This window comes from Bos indicus x Bos taurus, chromosome X (assembly GCF_003369695.1).
Source record: "Bos indicus x Bos taurus breed Angus x Brahman F1 hybrid chromosome X, Bos_hybrid_MaternalHap_v2.0, whole genome shotgun sequence".
In the NCBI taxonomy this organism is placed as follows: domain Eukaryota; kingdom Metazoa; phylum Chordata; class Mammalia; order Artiodactyla; family Bovidae; genus Bos; species Bos indicus x Bos taurus.
In genome coordinates, this window is record NC_040105.1 from 83,182,743 (window position 1) to 83,199,780 (window position 17,038).

General features: G+C 43.0%; 1 protein-coding gene across 5 annotated transcripts in view; it reads left to right on the forward strand.

The window, feature by feature from the left end:
- AMOT (angiomotin) overlaps nt 1-12,765 on the forward strand; it is a 68,456-nt gene extending 55,691 nt beyond the window's left edge. For all 5 annotated transcript variants that reach the window (XM_027535513.1, XM_027535512.1, XM_027535517.1 and 2 more), the window contains 4 exons: nt 5,296-5,418; nt 6,327-6,559; nt 7,689-8,378; nt 8,972-12,765. In XM_027535513.1, the coding sequence (XP_027391314.1) occupies nt 5,296-5,418; nt 6,327-6,559; nt 7,689-8,378; nt 8,972-9,069 (1,144 nt within the window). In that variant the 3' untranslated portion in view covers nt 9,070-12,765. The remainder of the gene's footprint in view (nt 1-5,295; nt 5,419-6,326; nt 6,560-7,688; nt 8,379-8,971) is intronic.
- Nucleotides 12,766-17,038: the final 4,273 nt, after the last annotated feature.

Consider the following 17,038-nt stretch of genomic DNA (forward strand, 5'->3'; position numbering starts at 1 on the left):
TGACATTGTACAGGAGATGGGGATCAAGACCATCCCCGTGGAAAAGAAATGCAAAAAAGCAAAATGGTTGTCTGAGGAGGCCTTACAAATATCTGTGAAAAGAAGAGAAGTGAAAAGCAAAGGAGAAAAGGAAAGATATAAGCATCTGAATGCAGAGTTCCAAAGAATAGCAAGGAGAGATAAGAAAGCCTTCTTCAGCAATGAGTACAAAGAAATAGAGGAAAACAACAGAATGGGAAAGACTAGGGAGCTCTTCAAGAAAATTAGAGATACCAAGGGAACATTTCATGCAAAGATGTACTTGATAAAGGACAGAAATGGTATGGAACTAACAGAAGCAGAAGATATTAAGAAGAGGTGGCAAGAATACACATAAGAACTATACAAAAAGGATCTTCATGACGAATATAATCACAGTAGTGTGATCATTCACCTAGAGCCAGAGATCCTGGAATGTGAAGTCAAGTGGGCCTTAGAAAGCATCACTATGAACAAAGCTAGTAGAGGTAATGGAATTCCAGTTGAGCTATTTCAAATCCTGAAAGATGATGCTGTGAAAGTGCTGCACTCAATATGCCAGCAAATTGGGAAAACTCGGCAGTGGCCACAGGACTGGAAAAGGTCAGTTTTCATTCCAATCCCAAAGAAAGGCAATGCCAAAGAATGCTCAAACTACCACCCAGTTGCACTCATCTCACACGCTAGTAAAGTAATGCTCAAAATTCTCCAAGCCAGGCTTCAGCAATATGTGAACCATGAACTTTCAGACGTTCAAGATGGTTTTAGAAAAGGCAGAGGAACCAGAGATCAAATTGCCGACATCTGCTGGATCATTGAAAAAGCAAGAGAGTTCCAGAAAAAACATCTATTTCTGCTTTATTGACTATGCCAAAGCCCTTGACTGTGTGGATCAGAATCAACTGGAAAGTTCTGAAAGAGATGGGAATACCAGACCACCTGACCTGCACCTTGAGAAATTTGTATGCAGGTCAGCAAGCAACAGTTAGAACTGGACATGGAACAACAGAATGGTTCCAAATAGGGAAAGGAGTACGTCAAGGCTGCATACTGTCACCCTGCTTATTTAACTTATATGCAGAGTACATCATGAGAAACGCTGGGCTGGAAGAAGCACAAGCTGGAATCAAGATTGCCGGGAGAAATATCAATAACCTCAGATATGCAGATGACACCACCCTTATGGCAGAAAGTGAAGAGGAACTAAAAAGCCTCTTGATGAAAGTGAAAGAGGAGAGTGAAAAAGTTGGCTTAAAGCTCAACATTCAGAAAACGAAGATCATGGCATCTGGTCCCATCACTTCATGGGAAATAGATGGGGAAACAGTGTCAGACTTTATTTTTGGGGGCTCCAAAATCACTGCAGACGGTGATTGTAGCCATGAAATTAAAAGACGCTTACTCCTTGGAAGAAAAGTTATGACCAACCTAGATAGCATTTTTAAAAGCAGAGATATTACTTTGCCAACAAAGGTCCGTCTAGTCAAGGCTATGGTTTTTCCTGTGGTCATGTATGGATGTGAGAGTTGGACTGTGAAGAAAGCTGAGCACCGAAGAATTGATGCTTTTGAACTGTGGTGTTGGAGAAGACTCTTGAGAGTCCCTTGGACTGCAAGGAGATCCAACCAGTCCATTGTAAAGGAGATCAGCCCTTGGATTTCTTTGGAAGGACTGATGCTAAAGCTGAAATTCCAGTACTTTGGCCACCTCATGCGAAGAGTTGACTCATTGGGAAAGACTCTGATGCTGGAAGGGATTGGGGGCAGGAGGAGAAGGGTATGATGGAGGATGAGATGGCTGGATGGCATCACCAACTGGATTGACATGAGTTTGGGTGAACTCTGGGAGTTGGTGATGGACAGGGAGGCCTGGCGTGCTGCAGTTCATGGGGTTGCAAAGAATTAGACACGACTGAGCGACTGAACTGAACTGACTACTCTAGCTTCAAATCTGACATCTCTAAGATTAAAGTTAGAATTTTCAACAACTTGTTGTGTATTGTCATGGCTATTCAATAAGATACTTTAACTCCACTGTAACTAAAATCAAAACTCATAGCGTTTTCCAAGAAAGAAAGAAAGAGAAAAGTTCTTGGTTTCCTATCACAGAAATAGAGCAGTATGCCATCTTTTCTAGTCATTTGAATTAGAAACAACAAAGTCCTCATTCATTCTTCCATCTCCCTAACACCCACATTTAAATAGTCTCCAAGTTCTAGCAATTCTGCCTCCTGTAGCCTGTTTCCATTTCCTGTGCCACTTCACTGGGTCCCATTTTCAAAATCTGTTGCTGGGATTATAACCTTTCTGACTGGCCTGCCTGATTCTAGTGTTATGGTTCCTTTCATCTCTCCATCACATTTCGGCAGAGATAAAGCTGTCTTCCTAAAACACAGCCTGGATTATTTCATTCCCTTGAAAAGCTCTAATAATCTTCAGTGCCTATTGGAATTAAGTCCAAACTCATTTCTGTAGTAGTTAATTCTTTACTTTTTTCCCCCTCCCCTTGCATGTTCCCTGCACTCAGGGACTAGTCTTATCCATGTCCAGTCACTCTCCAGCCTCCCAGGAACTTCAAACACAGTGCTTCACTCATGGTTGAGTTCCCATGTTAAATAAACAAAAGGCTGCTACTGATAGGAAAAGATGGCCTGGAAGTTTAAAAGGCCGCTAGATGTTTTAATTAGGAGGTCATGGGTGATATTCTAGAAAGCAATGTAAGTAATGTGACAGGGATAACTTTGTCAGACAGAGGAAGGAGAGAGAAGATGATTGGAACGATAGTTGCCAGAAACAGTTTACTTAAGAATTTGAGATGCAGGATAGTAAATTCATGTATCTGGGTTTGGGGTCTGTAGGTTGTCATTTCAAGTCCAGTATCTCTCTGCTGGGTATGGTCAGAGTATTGGAAGTTAGCAGGTCAAGTTGCTCCCTCCAGCACTGTGCCCACTTGCTTTGGCTTAAGCCACTGGCCTGGTAGCCCTGGTCTAGAAGGAAGATTGATGTTGAAGGCCATCCTGGCAGCTCTGTAGGAATTCACTAAGTGCCCCACATTTTCAGGCTCCATTCCTGAGGAGTTCACAGTGTCCATATCAATTAGCTGGCAGGGCTGTGTGTCCCCAAAATGGTCTTTTATGCAATGAAAGTGGCAGGAAGCCAGCACTGGCTCCCCCAGTGACAGAGCCAGGCCATCACATGGGAACTCTGCACTGCGGGGAACTCCTCCAGGGTCATACCTAGAGCTGGAATTCATTCAACTCATACTCTCTTGTAGGCAATTCTCTTTCTACCTATACTTTTCTCTCTTAATAATGGATAGTTTTATTGAGGGATTTTCCTGTGCCTGGCACTGCATGTCTTACATGCATACTTTCATTTTATCCCTCCCCTCCCCATCCCATGAGATATGGGTATAATTATTATCTCAGTTTTTGCATACAGAGAGACTGAGGCTTAGGGCAGTTAACCAGTTCCTGAGCTCTTAGAGTTTGTTAGTGGCAGAGGACTTGGGAAAGTGGAACTTGACCCTGACCGGGTCTACAGTCAGGGTCTGTGCTCTCAACACTACACAACGCTGGTTTCTTTTGCATACTTTGGGACACAGAGGCCATTCAAAGTAGGATTACAAGCAAGTGAACTGCAGTAGGGCAAATGTAGAATTCTGCTGCTACTGCTGCTAAGTCGTGTCAGTTGTGTCCAACTCTGTGCGACTCCATAGACGGCAGCCCAACAGGCTCCTCTGTCCCTGGGATTCTCCAGTCAAGAATACTGGAGTGGGTTGCCATTTCCTTCTCCAATGCATGAAAGTAAAAAGTGAAACTGAAGTTGCTCAGTCGTGTCTGACTCTTAGTGACCCCATGGACTGTAGCCTACCAGGCTCCTCTGTCCATGGGATTCTTCAGGCAAGAATACTGGAGTGGGTTGCCATTGCCTTCTCCGAATTCTGAGATGCTAAAATATTTTTAATTTAGCAAATGATGAAAGCCACTGTGGTCCTTTCCCTTCTTGTTCTCCTATTACTTCACAATTCAGGTACATTGTTTCCCACCTCATGTATAAGGGGCAAGCATTTGGGGGAACTCTTAATTTTGCAGAAGCTCTCCAAAGTATCCCAACTTTAATATCTACTTTCTGCCTCTTCCTTCCCGTGCCCCTTCACTGCCATCTGCACTGGTCACAGTCTCTAAGCTCACAGGACGTAACTAGCTGCCAGCACAAAAGCTGCCTGGAGTTCTCCTGCCGATTCTCATTCTCAGAGGAAGTATCGCACAGCAGTGCTGGTCACTGTTTTCTCAGCCCATTGTCTGGTTTTCTTTAAAACCAATGTTATTATAACATTCTTCCTAATTCCTTTTTCTTTCCCTCCAAGTTACTCAAGTAAGATCCAGTTTTCTTCCTTCTCTTCTCTACCACTAGTTCTAAATGAACTAAAGAAAGATGCATGATATCACTTATCAGGAGGATATAGGATTCCCATGTGTCTTTGACTTGTGCTGTTTAAACATCAGCCTTGTCTATGGGTTACATCCTTTCCCTTCCTCTCCATGTCTCTCCCCCACCCCTCACCTCTCTCACATACACATACACACACATACTTTTCTCCTTGTTAGTTACTCTTTGAGTTAATGGCCTGAGACACTTTCAGATGGAACATGATGGTCCCTCAGGCAGTTGGGACGCTGGCAGGAGACTAGTCAGTTGAGGGGGACTCACTGATTTGGCACGAGAATGTTTCATATGTAGCTTCAGTAGGAATCAAGTGGCACTGACTCAAAGACTCTGCTTCTCACTCAGTTCCCATGCCCTACCTGAACTGGTCTGTTGACATGTCTAGAGTTCATTTTTAGCAAACACTCAGGTAGAGTTACTGCTGTTGAATGTAGCAACAGCAATTTGGTACATTCTCTGACTTCCTTCAAAGTCTAGTTTTTTCCTCTCCATGACTGTCATGAGAATAAAATGGGCATTTCGCATATGTAATATAAATACTATAAAGTTAAAAAATAAATGTCTTCCTATTGCCTGGCCATGATCTAAAAACTTGAAGGTACTTTCTGCCAGAGGTTTTGGCAGAACTATGTAGTTCTGAAGGCAAGCCTGTGCACCTCTCATAGAATCCATCACTGATTCTTACCAGTAAGTCACCCAGAAAGCCACCATTCCTGATAAGTTTGATTTTAGTTTAGGACTTTCTGACAATACGTTTGACTTAGGAGGGAGATAGGGTTCATCAGTTTTGTTGCCCTCCCATCATCATCACTGCCATTTTCCTTCCCAGGGACACAACAGTCATCAGTCACTCTCCTAATACCAGCTATGACACGGCTCTAGAAGCTCGCATCCAGAAGGAGGAAGAAGAAATCTTGATGGCTAACAAGCGTTGCCTTGACATGGAGGGCAGGTAAAATGCTGATCTGGACTCTGGTGGATCTGAGAGTTGGTGCAGAGACACCAGATAGGTCAGTAGGGAAGAGCAAGCATCTTCATTCACCGCAGGCACACCTGATAAGGCAACCTCCTCCACCCCTTTCCCCGCTCCCAGCCTGTTATTTAGGATTTGAGATGGAATGACCTTTACCTTGATTATTCTAACTCTGGAATTCCAAGTAATACTGCTTTCCTCATTGTCCTTGGTAATTGCTTTCCATAGGCCCTCTGCCAGAACTGAATTGTTAGTATTTGCACTCTGGGGTATTCTTTCTAGGATTGCACCTCAACTCTGTGGTACAGTAAAGTGCTTGGCAAAAGAGCATCCACTCAAACTGGGAGATAGGGTATCTGATGTCTCTCATAAGCTCATGGTCACTTACTTATTAGCCCAAGTTGTAGCCCATTCGTAGAAGTTCTCATTGACTGACTCATCATTTCCATTGATTCTTATCTGTGGTACCTACTGCATCAGTTTACTCTCTGACATACAGCCTTTCTTTTCACAGATACTTTTTCTTTGGCTTCCTAAGGTTTAAGCAATAACTCCTGGATGATCTGCTGTGCCCATTTGGGTGTGCATTAAAAATTGTTGCAAGACACTGTCTCTTGTCTTACAACTCAGAAATAAGTAGACCACCCCTTAGTTGAAAAGATAATGGGGAACCTCCCTGGCTGTCCAGTGGTTAGAACTGCGCTTCCACTGCAGGGGCCACAGATTCAATCCCTGGTTGGGGAACTAAGATCCCCAAACCATGGCAGCATGGCCTGCCAAAAAGATTTTTAGAAAAAGAAAACAGAAGCTCAAGTCCACGCATGTAGTGAGATCAGAACCTAGAGGTGGCAGCAATGTTTTATACATTTTTTGTCTTTGGCTCTTAGGATTAAGACCCTCCATGCCCAGATTATTGAGAAGGATGCCATGATCAAAGTACTCCAGCAGCGTTCCCGGAAGGAGCCGAGTAAGACAGAGCAGCTGTCATCCATGCGGCCAGCAAAGTCGCTGATGTCCATTTCCAATGCTGGATCAGGCTTGCTCTCCCATTCTTCAACCCTGACTGGCACCCCCATCATGGAAGAGAAGCGGGATGACAAGAGCTGGAAGGGGAGCCTAGGTAATGACAGTAAACACAGCAGATTAAAGTGACATGTTCAGAGAGAACCCTGACTGGGATACATGCCCACATGGCAATGAGAAGGAGTGATGGTCCTGATTTTAGAGAGGAAGATACACCAGGTTCAGTTTTGTCATCCTGAGAGGCTGACTACATATTTAGCGGAAAGTGTGAAGTCTCACTGAGAGAACACTGGTTGAAGCCACAGGCTGATAAGAATCCCAAGTTCTCTTTGGGAAGGAAGATAACGTCAATTTCCTCTTAAAAATCCTCAGCTTTGGCTTTTGCCACGTGGAACCTTTTGTCTTTGTCCAAAGCCCATGTGGCTTTCGTATCATTCACCATTTCAAAATTCCAGCTTTTTCTGTGTTCTTTTCTCCCATATAATAGGAGGACGAAGAGTTCTAGTTAACCTAAGTGGAGCTGGGTGGCAGGTTTTTGTTACCAGAATGTTCTGAGAACAGAATGTACTTTTTCATTCCATTCCTGTCCATTCCTTCCCCTCTAATCAAAACCCCAGAACTTTTGTGGATACCACGAGGCACATTTTTTAGAGCCTGAGGAAACAAGCTCGCTCTTTATATTTTTTTATTTTAGCTCTTTTTGTTGATTCTAATACCTCTCTTGGTCCTCTGACACTTGCACTGTCCTTTGGTTAGAGTAGGTATTTGGGGGACCATGGTCAGGATGAGAGCCTTAGATCACACAATTACCATCACACCCATCTGTGACCACAGAATCCTTGCCTCAGTCCTTTTCAGCTGTCTGCTAATAGCTAGTGTTGGTTACAAGTGGAACCAAGCAGAAGCATTCTGACAGCTTGTTGGAAATCAATCACCATTGGAAAAATAAATCAAAACAGATACCCAGGACACTTAAAGGTTTAATATGTTGTGCTGGGGGTTAGAGAATGAGAACCAGAAGGGATCTGCCCCGTCTGAAAGAAACTTTGAGCCAGCCCTGGTGGGGGGTGCCTGACAAACTAATTCCTGGGTTCCCTGGAGGCACAAGGAAAGAATTTGGAACTGTTCCTATTTCCTCCTGAACCTCCTGCAAGGAAGAAGAGGTCATCAGGTGTCTATTGGAATAGCCTGTAGTTTTCTAAGTTCTCTCCTTCTTTCTTTGGTAGGTATCCTCCTGGGTGGAGACTACCGTGCTGAGTCAGTTCCTTCCACCCCTTCACCTGTGCCGCCCTCAACTCCCCTGCTGTCAGCTCACTCCAAGACAGGCAGCCGGGACTGCAGCACCCAAACGGAACGGGGAGTAGAATCCAACAAAACCAACGTTGTAGCTCCCATCTCTGTTCCTGCTCCAGTTGCTGCTGCCGCTGCTGCTGCCACCATCACTGCCGCCGCTGCCACCAACACCACCACCATGGTAGCTGCTGCTCCAGTGGCTGTTGCTGCTGCCACTGCTCCGGCCACTGCTGCCGCCACCACCCCGTCTCCAGCAACTGCTGCTGCTACTCTGGCTGCTGCTGTTTCTCCAGCTGCCACCGCAGCTCCAGTTCCAGCTACTGCCTCTGCTGTCACTGCCACTGTTGTTGCTCCTGTTGCTGCCACCGCCATTCAGGTTGCTCCAGCTGTTCCGGCTCCAGTTCCAGCTCCAGCTCCGACTCCAGTTCCAGCTCCAGTAGCGGCTCAGGCTTCTGCTCCGGCTCAGACTCAGGCACCAACTCCAGCTCCGGCTGCGGCTGCTCCTCCAGCTCCAACTCCAGCTCCAGCTTTGGCTCAGTCTGAGGCTCCTGCAAGTCCAGCCACTGGTTCTGGACCACGTCGTTTGTCTACACCAAGCCTGAGCTGCAATCCAGATAAGCCAGGTAAGGATTCTCTGGGCCAGGTAGCTCGGGGTTTTGCCCTCCATTATGGATTGGTGGGTTGGCCTGATGTGTAGGCACAGTTGGTCATGTGGGCCGGACTTTTCAAGTGCTAAAGCAGATTCATCAGAAGAGATGAGGGCAGAGAGTCTGTCGAGGACTTCTCCAGGACAGGAATGGGGATGAGGCAAGGTCATTTTCCAAGTAACAGTAAATGCTTGGGTGAGCAAGATGCAGAGGGTAGTGGGCCAGTCTTACTTTGCCGTAGGCTTAAATATGGGCTCTAAAGCCATTTCTCAAATTTTGAATGTTTCTGAGCTGCCAACGCGGGGGTGTGAGTTCAATCCCTGGTAGAGGAACTAAGATCCCACATGCTGCACAGTGTGGCCAAAACCTTTTTTTTTTTTTTTTTTTTTTTAAAGAAATGAGGATATATACCTATGGCTGATGCATGTTGATGGATGGCCGAAACCAACACAATATTGTGAAGCAATTACCCTTCAATTAAAAATAAATAAAATAATTTTTTAAATGAGAATAAAATGTGAGTTTTCACCTTGTCACTAAGTGTTTTCTAAACCTTTATTTCCATTTAGATGGCTCTGTTTTCCACTCCAACACTCTGGAAAGAAAAACTCCCATTCAGATCCTGGGACAAGAGCCTGATACAGAGATGGTGGAATATCTCATCTAAACGGTCGAATCAAGAGCTGCAGTGTATCAGCAAGAATGCTTTTAATCATTCTTCCCTTTTGTTTGTTCTTATTTTGAGGGTGAGGACAAGGGTTGGGGGAGGGGATTTTTTTAAAGGAACTTTTTATTGAATCAACATAGTACTTAGGTAATACCATACGAACTCCAGTCTGTTCTGGTACCCTTAGGGAGTACCTCTAAAGCCAGATCCATTTGAATGTGCTCTAAAGTTTATTGTTTGGATTTATACAACTACTAGGACTGTTAATAGCTGGATATACATCAGTGTTCTCAACGTGCTGAAATTTGTTTCGCATTTCCATATTCCAGATCATTCTTTTATAGAAGAGCACAGTATGTTTGGAAGACCGTGTGTAACATGTAGTTCAGAAGTGGGAAGCCAGAGAGGATTGAGGTGTGTGCTGTTTTGTATGGTTACCACCTAGGCAGCATCCAGAGAGACCTCTTGCTTTGGGCTCATGAAAGGGAATAGTTTTAGAAGCTGTGTAAACTGGAGAAAAGGTAGGGAGTATTGGGGTGTGGAAGGGTGCTGGAGTTAATTTCCCCCTCCCAATTTCCCAGCTACCCTGGGCCAGGAGATTGTGTTTATCTTTATTTCAGTGGTGCTTTGGAAGTGGGTTCTTTTGATTCCCCTCGTGGAGGTTCATACATTCATATATATACTCTGGAGTAATTTATGCATTTGGATAATTAATATATTGCTTTCAGATGCTAGGAGAGTAAATTAGCTGAGTGATGCACAACTTCTCTCTTAGGGAGTTAGACCACCTGAGGCCTTGACGGACAGTTGCATGAGGTGCTGTGCACAGACTTGTGTAGTCTGTGTGGAGCCAGGAACACAGCTTGCTTGCCTTTCCTGAGACCAAGCTGCTCAGTGTTTATTTCTTCTCCAGCACAAATTCACTGGCTGTGTCACCAGTCTCAAACTGCTAATCATTAGCAAAATGACGAAGCATTTTTGTTGACAGGTTGAAGGCTTTGAATTTCTGGTGACTGCGTTGAAATAACTCGTGTTGTTTTCCCAAATTCTTCACATACGTCTTAAAAGACAAGTTTGGCTATCACCTCCGATGGAATAGCATCAGAAGCCCAAAGTACTATGCTGCAGTCGGGGGAGAGGGTGCTGCAGCACTATTCTCAGCTACCTCTTCACACTGCCAGTGACTTCATCTTGGAACACCTTTGGAGAGCAGCAGGAAGCACACGTGTGGGCAGGGACCAATGAGGCCATAGCCCCAAGCTTTGCCTTTGGGCTGCCTCTAGGGACACAGAAGGGCTGTCTGTTGCCACAGGTCTCTGCTCTGTCACCTCTCTGCCCTTCATTAAGGTGACAGATCCACAGACAATGTCATTAAGATCAGTTTTCAGGGGTATCGGGTGGGGGGTGAGGGAAGGAAGGGAGGTGTTAGATAAGGGTGGGGGGCATAGGGGTTTGGGGATGTGTTAGATAGAAACCAGATTAATAGAAGAGTAGGCCTGATATATTACATTGTGAGGCATAGTGGCTGGAAGAACTTTAGCTATATAGCCCTACCCCCTCATTTTAGTAATGAGGAATCTGAGACCTGGAGAGGTTAAGTGACTTTTTCAAGACCACACTACAGCTTTCCACTCTGCCAGTTACCATGCTGATTTTGGGAAACATTTTTTCTATACAAAATGCTCCCGTTTAAGAAGAGACACCAACATAGTCCAGGGCACATGCGTTTTGGACAGTGTCCCTGGTTTGAGTAATTTGTCCAACGTTTTGAATTTCTTGTTTCTCATGCAGTGCCTTTTGCAAGGTTTTTGCTTTCCTGATCCTTATTTCAAAAGAGTCACGTGAAACATCCCCCTAAGAAATCAACCTCACTTCTTCTCTTGCTATGGGTTTGGGTATCAGATCATTTTACAGGATTCCTCTGCTAATGTAGGAATGGCATATTTAACAATATTTTTGTATTGTTCCTGAAAGGAATTGTTTTGTCTGTGGTGAGGGGGAGACAGGAGGGAAGGTGATGTAACTTTTAAGCCAGTCATGACTGAAATTTTCAAAAATGAATGATCATCCTACACAAGTCCTCAGTCATCAACTGAATCCCAAATAGAAATTAAAAGTGCAGTTGTGTTAATACTCACTTATACTACCCTTTAGTCATGGGGGGAAACCCTCACATAATAGAACCAACAAGTAGCAAACCTCAGGACTGCTACTTTCTATTCAGATAAATAGAAAAGAAAAAGAAGAAACCAACATTTCATCTACTCCTTTCATGATTATGACACATTGCCAAGTTTTTGCTAGCTCTGGGAGCCATCCTTTTAATCACATTTTGTAAGGTGACAAATGTCATACATTCCACACTGTGTGGCAGCCATCTCTTTAGACTCCTATTTTTTGAGGAAAAGAAGAAGTTCTTGGCCAACTACTATTTTGAACTTTTCACAACTTCTCTGCCCCCTCACACCAGAGGGAGTCCCTTTTGGCTCAGTTTTTAATCCCAGGTAATTTGCTAAAGTAATACGGAACATCTAAGAGATGGAAGAAGTCCATGTCAGTGTTTTCTGTTTACTGGGAGGAGAGATCCAGCCTTTTCAGAAAATCTCAATAGGTGTCATTTTAAAAATTCAGGTTTATGAGAGAAATCTCAAGTTAGCCACCTTTTCATGATTGTGTCGAAGTAATAACATTTTGGGGATTTTTCTGGACTCCCACTTATCTATGCATTTTACTGGCACCTCAGGACAGGAGGGTGACCTTGTTGTCTTAACTTGTACTGCCTGGTGGTCTCTGGGGACCTTCTGAGTCAGTTGTATACCAGTGTCCCATGTACAGAAAAACTTCATTAAAATAAACATTACTTGATATAAAACTCCTATCAACAATTTTTTATTAAATAAAACTAGCTTGAGCTGTATTTTAAGACCATGTATCTGATTATTGTTTTAATGAAGGATTTATTCTCAGTGCTGCTTTTGAGCTTCAGGACGACAGGATAGTGGGAACCTAAAATATCTGATGTCATCTGCCATGGGAAACACACCAAGAGCCCAGTCGTGCATTCTTTTTCTTGTTACAGAGTGGGTGGGGACACCAGTTGAGAAATGAACAAACTGATTGTGCAGACTACTTTTTTATCAAGAGCCTAACCACTCATAATCCGGCAGCTTCAAGTGTATACATATGCACTAACTTTTATAAATGATATTCTCTTGTCTGTTAGCCATGCAATCTCATTATCTCAATTGCTCATTCACATTTGGAATGTGTTACTTAAAATGTGTGCAGTCTTGTTGAACATGTTTTCAAAGGAAGGCATCAGCTATGGGCTAATTGCCACCAATTTCAGCCCGCCATGATCCTTGGAAATATATCTTCCAAGTACCATCCATCATCAGTTAGACAACTGTTGGGAGTTTGTTTATTTTTCTCTGGTAGCAACTATGGGTTACATGGAGCCATCAGAACTCCTTCTGGCCTCCCTTGTGATTGATGGCATGTGTTTGTAGAATGGATAGCTGAGGTTGGCAGATGGCTGGACAGAAATCACCTTTGATTTAAAATGTATGTGGCCCCATAATGATGGAGACCCTGTTCTGTAATCAACTGAGCTAGTTCCAATAAAGTTAAGCAGGTTTGAATCCACTTTGTGCCTATCTTTTCACTGATAATAAAGTTAGCTATTTTAAAATGTAATACTGTGTGGAAAATGCTTTGGTGTTTACCCAGAAGAGGCTTTATTTATGCTGTATCACTGATTACTTTCAATTCGGTATCCAGTGAAATTGCCTTTGAAGGGCAGCATGTGGCAGACTTTGCATTTGTTTAAAGTATGGAATGTGATTATAAAGTATTAAGACAACATCACCATGGGCCACATGGTCTAACTGGTTCCTTTATATATTCAGGCAGCATATATTAAAAGCTTTGCATCTTTTTATCTCCTGGTTCCAAGGGATAAAGTGATGGCCACCCAAAGCAGAGAATTCATCCTTGGGTTAACATTTTGGAAGGCCCCTTGATGTTCCTTTTGTACCCTTGTTCTTATGCCAATTCATCAGTTTTGGTTGAGGGAGCTTGTTATTAAAAGCAAATCAAACCCACAAACAAGTTGGCTCTTTTCACTGAAGATGTTAAAGCTGCCTTTACACTTCCCTCTCTGTGCCTCCTGTTTACCGTCGAGTCCCAGCCTGACCTGGGAGGATAAGATCCCCACAGGCTTTGAAATGGCAGTTTTCATAGTGACATTGGGCGTCTTGAGTGGTGCAGAATGGATAGGGAGAAGGTATAGAATTAATTCCAATTCTAAATTTTATTTTTTTATTAAATTGGGCTGAATTCCCTCTATATTTATGATGAGTATTGGTTTTGCCATAGATCAACATGAATCCGCCACAGGTATACACGTGTTCCCCATCCTGAACCCCACTCCCTCCTCCCTCCCCATACCATCCCTCTGGGTCTTCCAAGTGCACCAGCTCCAAGCATCCAGTATCATGCATCGAACCTGGACTGGCGATTCGTTTCATATATGATATTATACAAGTTTCAATGCCATTCTCCCAAATCATCCCACCCTCTCCCTCTCCCACAGAGTCCAAAAGACTGTTCTATACATCTGTGTCTCTTTTGCTGTCTCACATACAGGGTTATCATTAACTGTATGTGTGAAAACCCACTCCTCTTTTTCAGGAAAAAGAAGATAGTATTAAAGTTAACCACACCTTCTTACAAAGCTTTGTGAAGCATTCCTTTCAGAAATATATTACATCTAGTTCTTAATGAGCAATCATTTGTGGACAGAAAAAGCAGGTGTTCCTTCAAAAGTGACTAAGATCACATTGTAGGAGCATGTATACATATCAGTATTTTTTTAATTGGAGAATAATTGATTTACAATGTTGTGTTTCTGCTGTACAAAAATGTGAAGCAGCTATAAGTATACATATATCCCCTCCCTCTTGAGCCTCCCTCCTAACCCTTGCATCCCACCCATTTAGGTCATCACAGAGCACCAAGCGGAGTTCCCTGCGCTACACAGCAGCTTTATTATCCAGTATTATAAAGTCCTCTTATCTGTGTGGTATTGCACCTTCCATCCTGTGGGCCGCCTCCACCACGATAAGCAATCCGCTCTATCTATATTAGTTACACACTGCAGGAAGAAAACACCTGCTTCTCACCTTGACCACCTCCATCTGATCCTACAGGTTGGCTTTTTTTGGAGAAAAAAAAGTGTAAGTGACTGGATCTTGGAACAGTTTCTACATGGATTGGCAATCACTCTGATATTTAAATGAAGATCCCTGAATAACAGGACTTGGTTTCTAAAGAGAAAAATGCTCCCCACAGCACCACCATTTCATACCACATCCAAGTACTCACCCCTCAGATGCACAAACTGGCCAAGCCCAGGGTATTTATTTTGGCTCCCATGTATCGTTCATTTGCCTATTGCCTCTACCACTGGTTTTAGGCATGTGGGAATTGCTAAATAACTACATATTCAGTTCAGTTCAGTCACTCAGTTGTGTCCAACTCTTTGTGACCCCATGGACCGCAGCACGCCAGGCCTCCCTGTCCATCACCAACTCCCAGAGTACACCTAAACCCGTGTCCATTGAGTCGGTGATGGCCATCCAACCATCTCATCCTCTGTCGTCCCCTTCTCCTCCTGCCTTCAGTCTTTCCCAGCATCAGAGTCTTTTCAAATGAGTCAGCTCTTCGCATCAGGTGGCCAAAGTATTGGAGTTTCAGCTTCAGCATCAGTCCTTCCAATGAACACCCAGGACTGATCTCCTTTAGGATGGACTGGTTGGATTTCCTTGCAGTCCAAGGGACTCTCAAGAGTCTTCTCCAACACCACAGTTCAAAAGCATCAATTCTTTGGTGCTCAGCTTTCTTTATAGACCAACTCTCACATCCATACATGACCACTGGAAAAACCATAGCCTTGACTAGATGGACCTTTGTTGGCAAAGTAATGTCTCTGCTTTTCAATATGCTACATAGGTTGGTCATAACTTTCCTTCCAAGGAGTAAGCGTCTTTTAATTTCATGGCTGCAGTCACCATCTGCAGTGATTGTGGAGCCCCCAAAAATAAAGTCTGACACTGTTTCCACTGTTTCCCCATCTATTTCCCATGAAGTGATGGGACCAGATGCCATGATCTTAGTTTTCTGAATGTTGAGCTTTAAGCCAAGTTTTTCACTCTCCTCTTTCACTTTCATCAAGAGGCTCTTTAGTTCTTTACTTTCTGCCATAAGGGTGGTGTCATCTGCATATCTGAGGTTATTGATATTTCTCCTGGAAATCTTGATTCCAGCTTGTGCTTCCTTCAGCCCAGCATTTCTCATGATGTACTCTACATATAAGTTAAAGCAGGGTGACAATATACAGCATTGACATACTCCTTTTCCTATTTGGAACCAGTCTGTTTTTCCATGTCCCATTCTAACTGTTGCTTCCTGAGCTGCATAGAGATTTCTCAAGATGCAGGTAAGGTGGTCTGGTATTCCTATCTCTTTCAGAATTTTCCAGTTTATGGTGATCCACACAGTCAAAGGCTTTGTTATAGTTAATAAAGCAAAAGTAGATGTTTTTCTGGAACTCTTGCTTTTTCGATGATCCAGCAGATGTTGGCAATTTGATCTCTGGTCCCTCTGCCTTTTCTAAAACCAGCTTGAAGATCTGCAAGTTCATGGTTCACATATTCCTGAAGCCTGGCTTGGAGAATTTTGAGCATTACTTTACTAGTGTGTGAGATGAGTTAGATGTTGCCATTATGTACAAGGCCCTAAAGTTTCATAAAACACTGCCTGATTCTAGTTTATTAGAGAAAACCACACACACACATTTACAATTCATTGTGATACATGAAATACAAAAACTGAACAAGATGCAAAATCGGTGCAAAGGAGGGAATGGTTGTTGTAATGGAACAAAGAGTATATGTGTGGGGGAAGAAGTAAGTTGAGCTTTGAAGGATGTGCAGGTGTTAACCTGGTGAGCTAGAGGGTGGGAACAAACATTAAGCGCAAAAGAAATAGCATGTACAAAGGCAATCTCACTTTGTCAGACCTGCAACCAAGTGAAGACTATGTTTCCAAGATCCAAGTCCCTAGAGAACTCCTCTGAATTTTAACAATCTCTTAATGGAAATTTAAAAACTCACTTAATTAGGTGGTAGAACATACTAGTTCAGAAGTCAAAAGAACATGGAGTTCTAGTCCTAAATCTGCTGCTAAACAGATGTTTACCTTTGGATAAATCCCTGAACAGGATCAGAGAAGTTAAATGCAATAATTTATCAGTAAAATGCAGATAAATACTTGTCCCTGTGGGTCTCCTAGAGAGGGGATAAAAGCTTCACAAAGTGAGACTATAGGGAAAAGGTAAGGCAAAAGGATAGGCTGAATCTATAAAGATGAGGCAGCTTATTTAACTTTTATCAAAGACAAATTCAAACTCACACAAAAACAGAATAGTGGAAAGCACTTCCACATCACCATTACTGGGTTTCAGCAATTATCAACATGTGGCAAATCTTGCTTAATTTTTAACTCCCACCCATCCACCCTATATTATTTTGAAGCACATCCCAGACATCATAGCATTTTATCCCAAAATATTTTCATATGCATAAGATGAAATTTTTAATAATGAAAAATTTAAAGTTCTACTCCTGGAACCAAAGTGTATAACCCACCAAACAAACAAAATGATACCACATTTCTTGTCTGTTTGATCCCATAATTCCTGCTTCAAACTGGCACTTAAAAGTCTCAAAAGTAAGGGGTTCATTCTCCCACAATTCACATATCGAATGGGGGAGGGGTTTTTTGTGCTTCTTAAACTTTTTATTTTGTATTGGGGTATAGCTGATTAACAATGTTGTGATAGTTTCAAGTGCACAGGGAAGATATTTTCTTTAAAGGCTCCCCAGTGCAGGTTCTAAGCTATTATTCC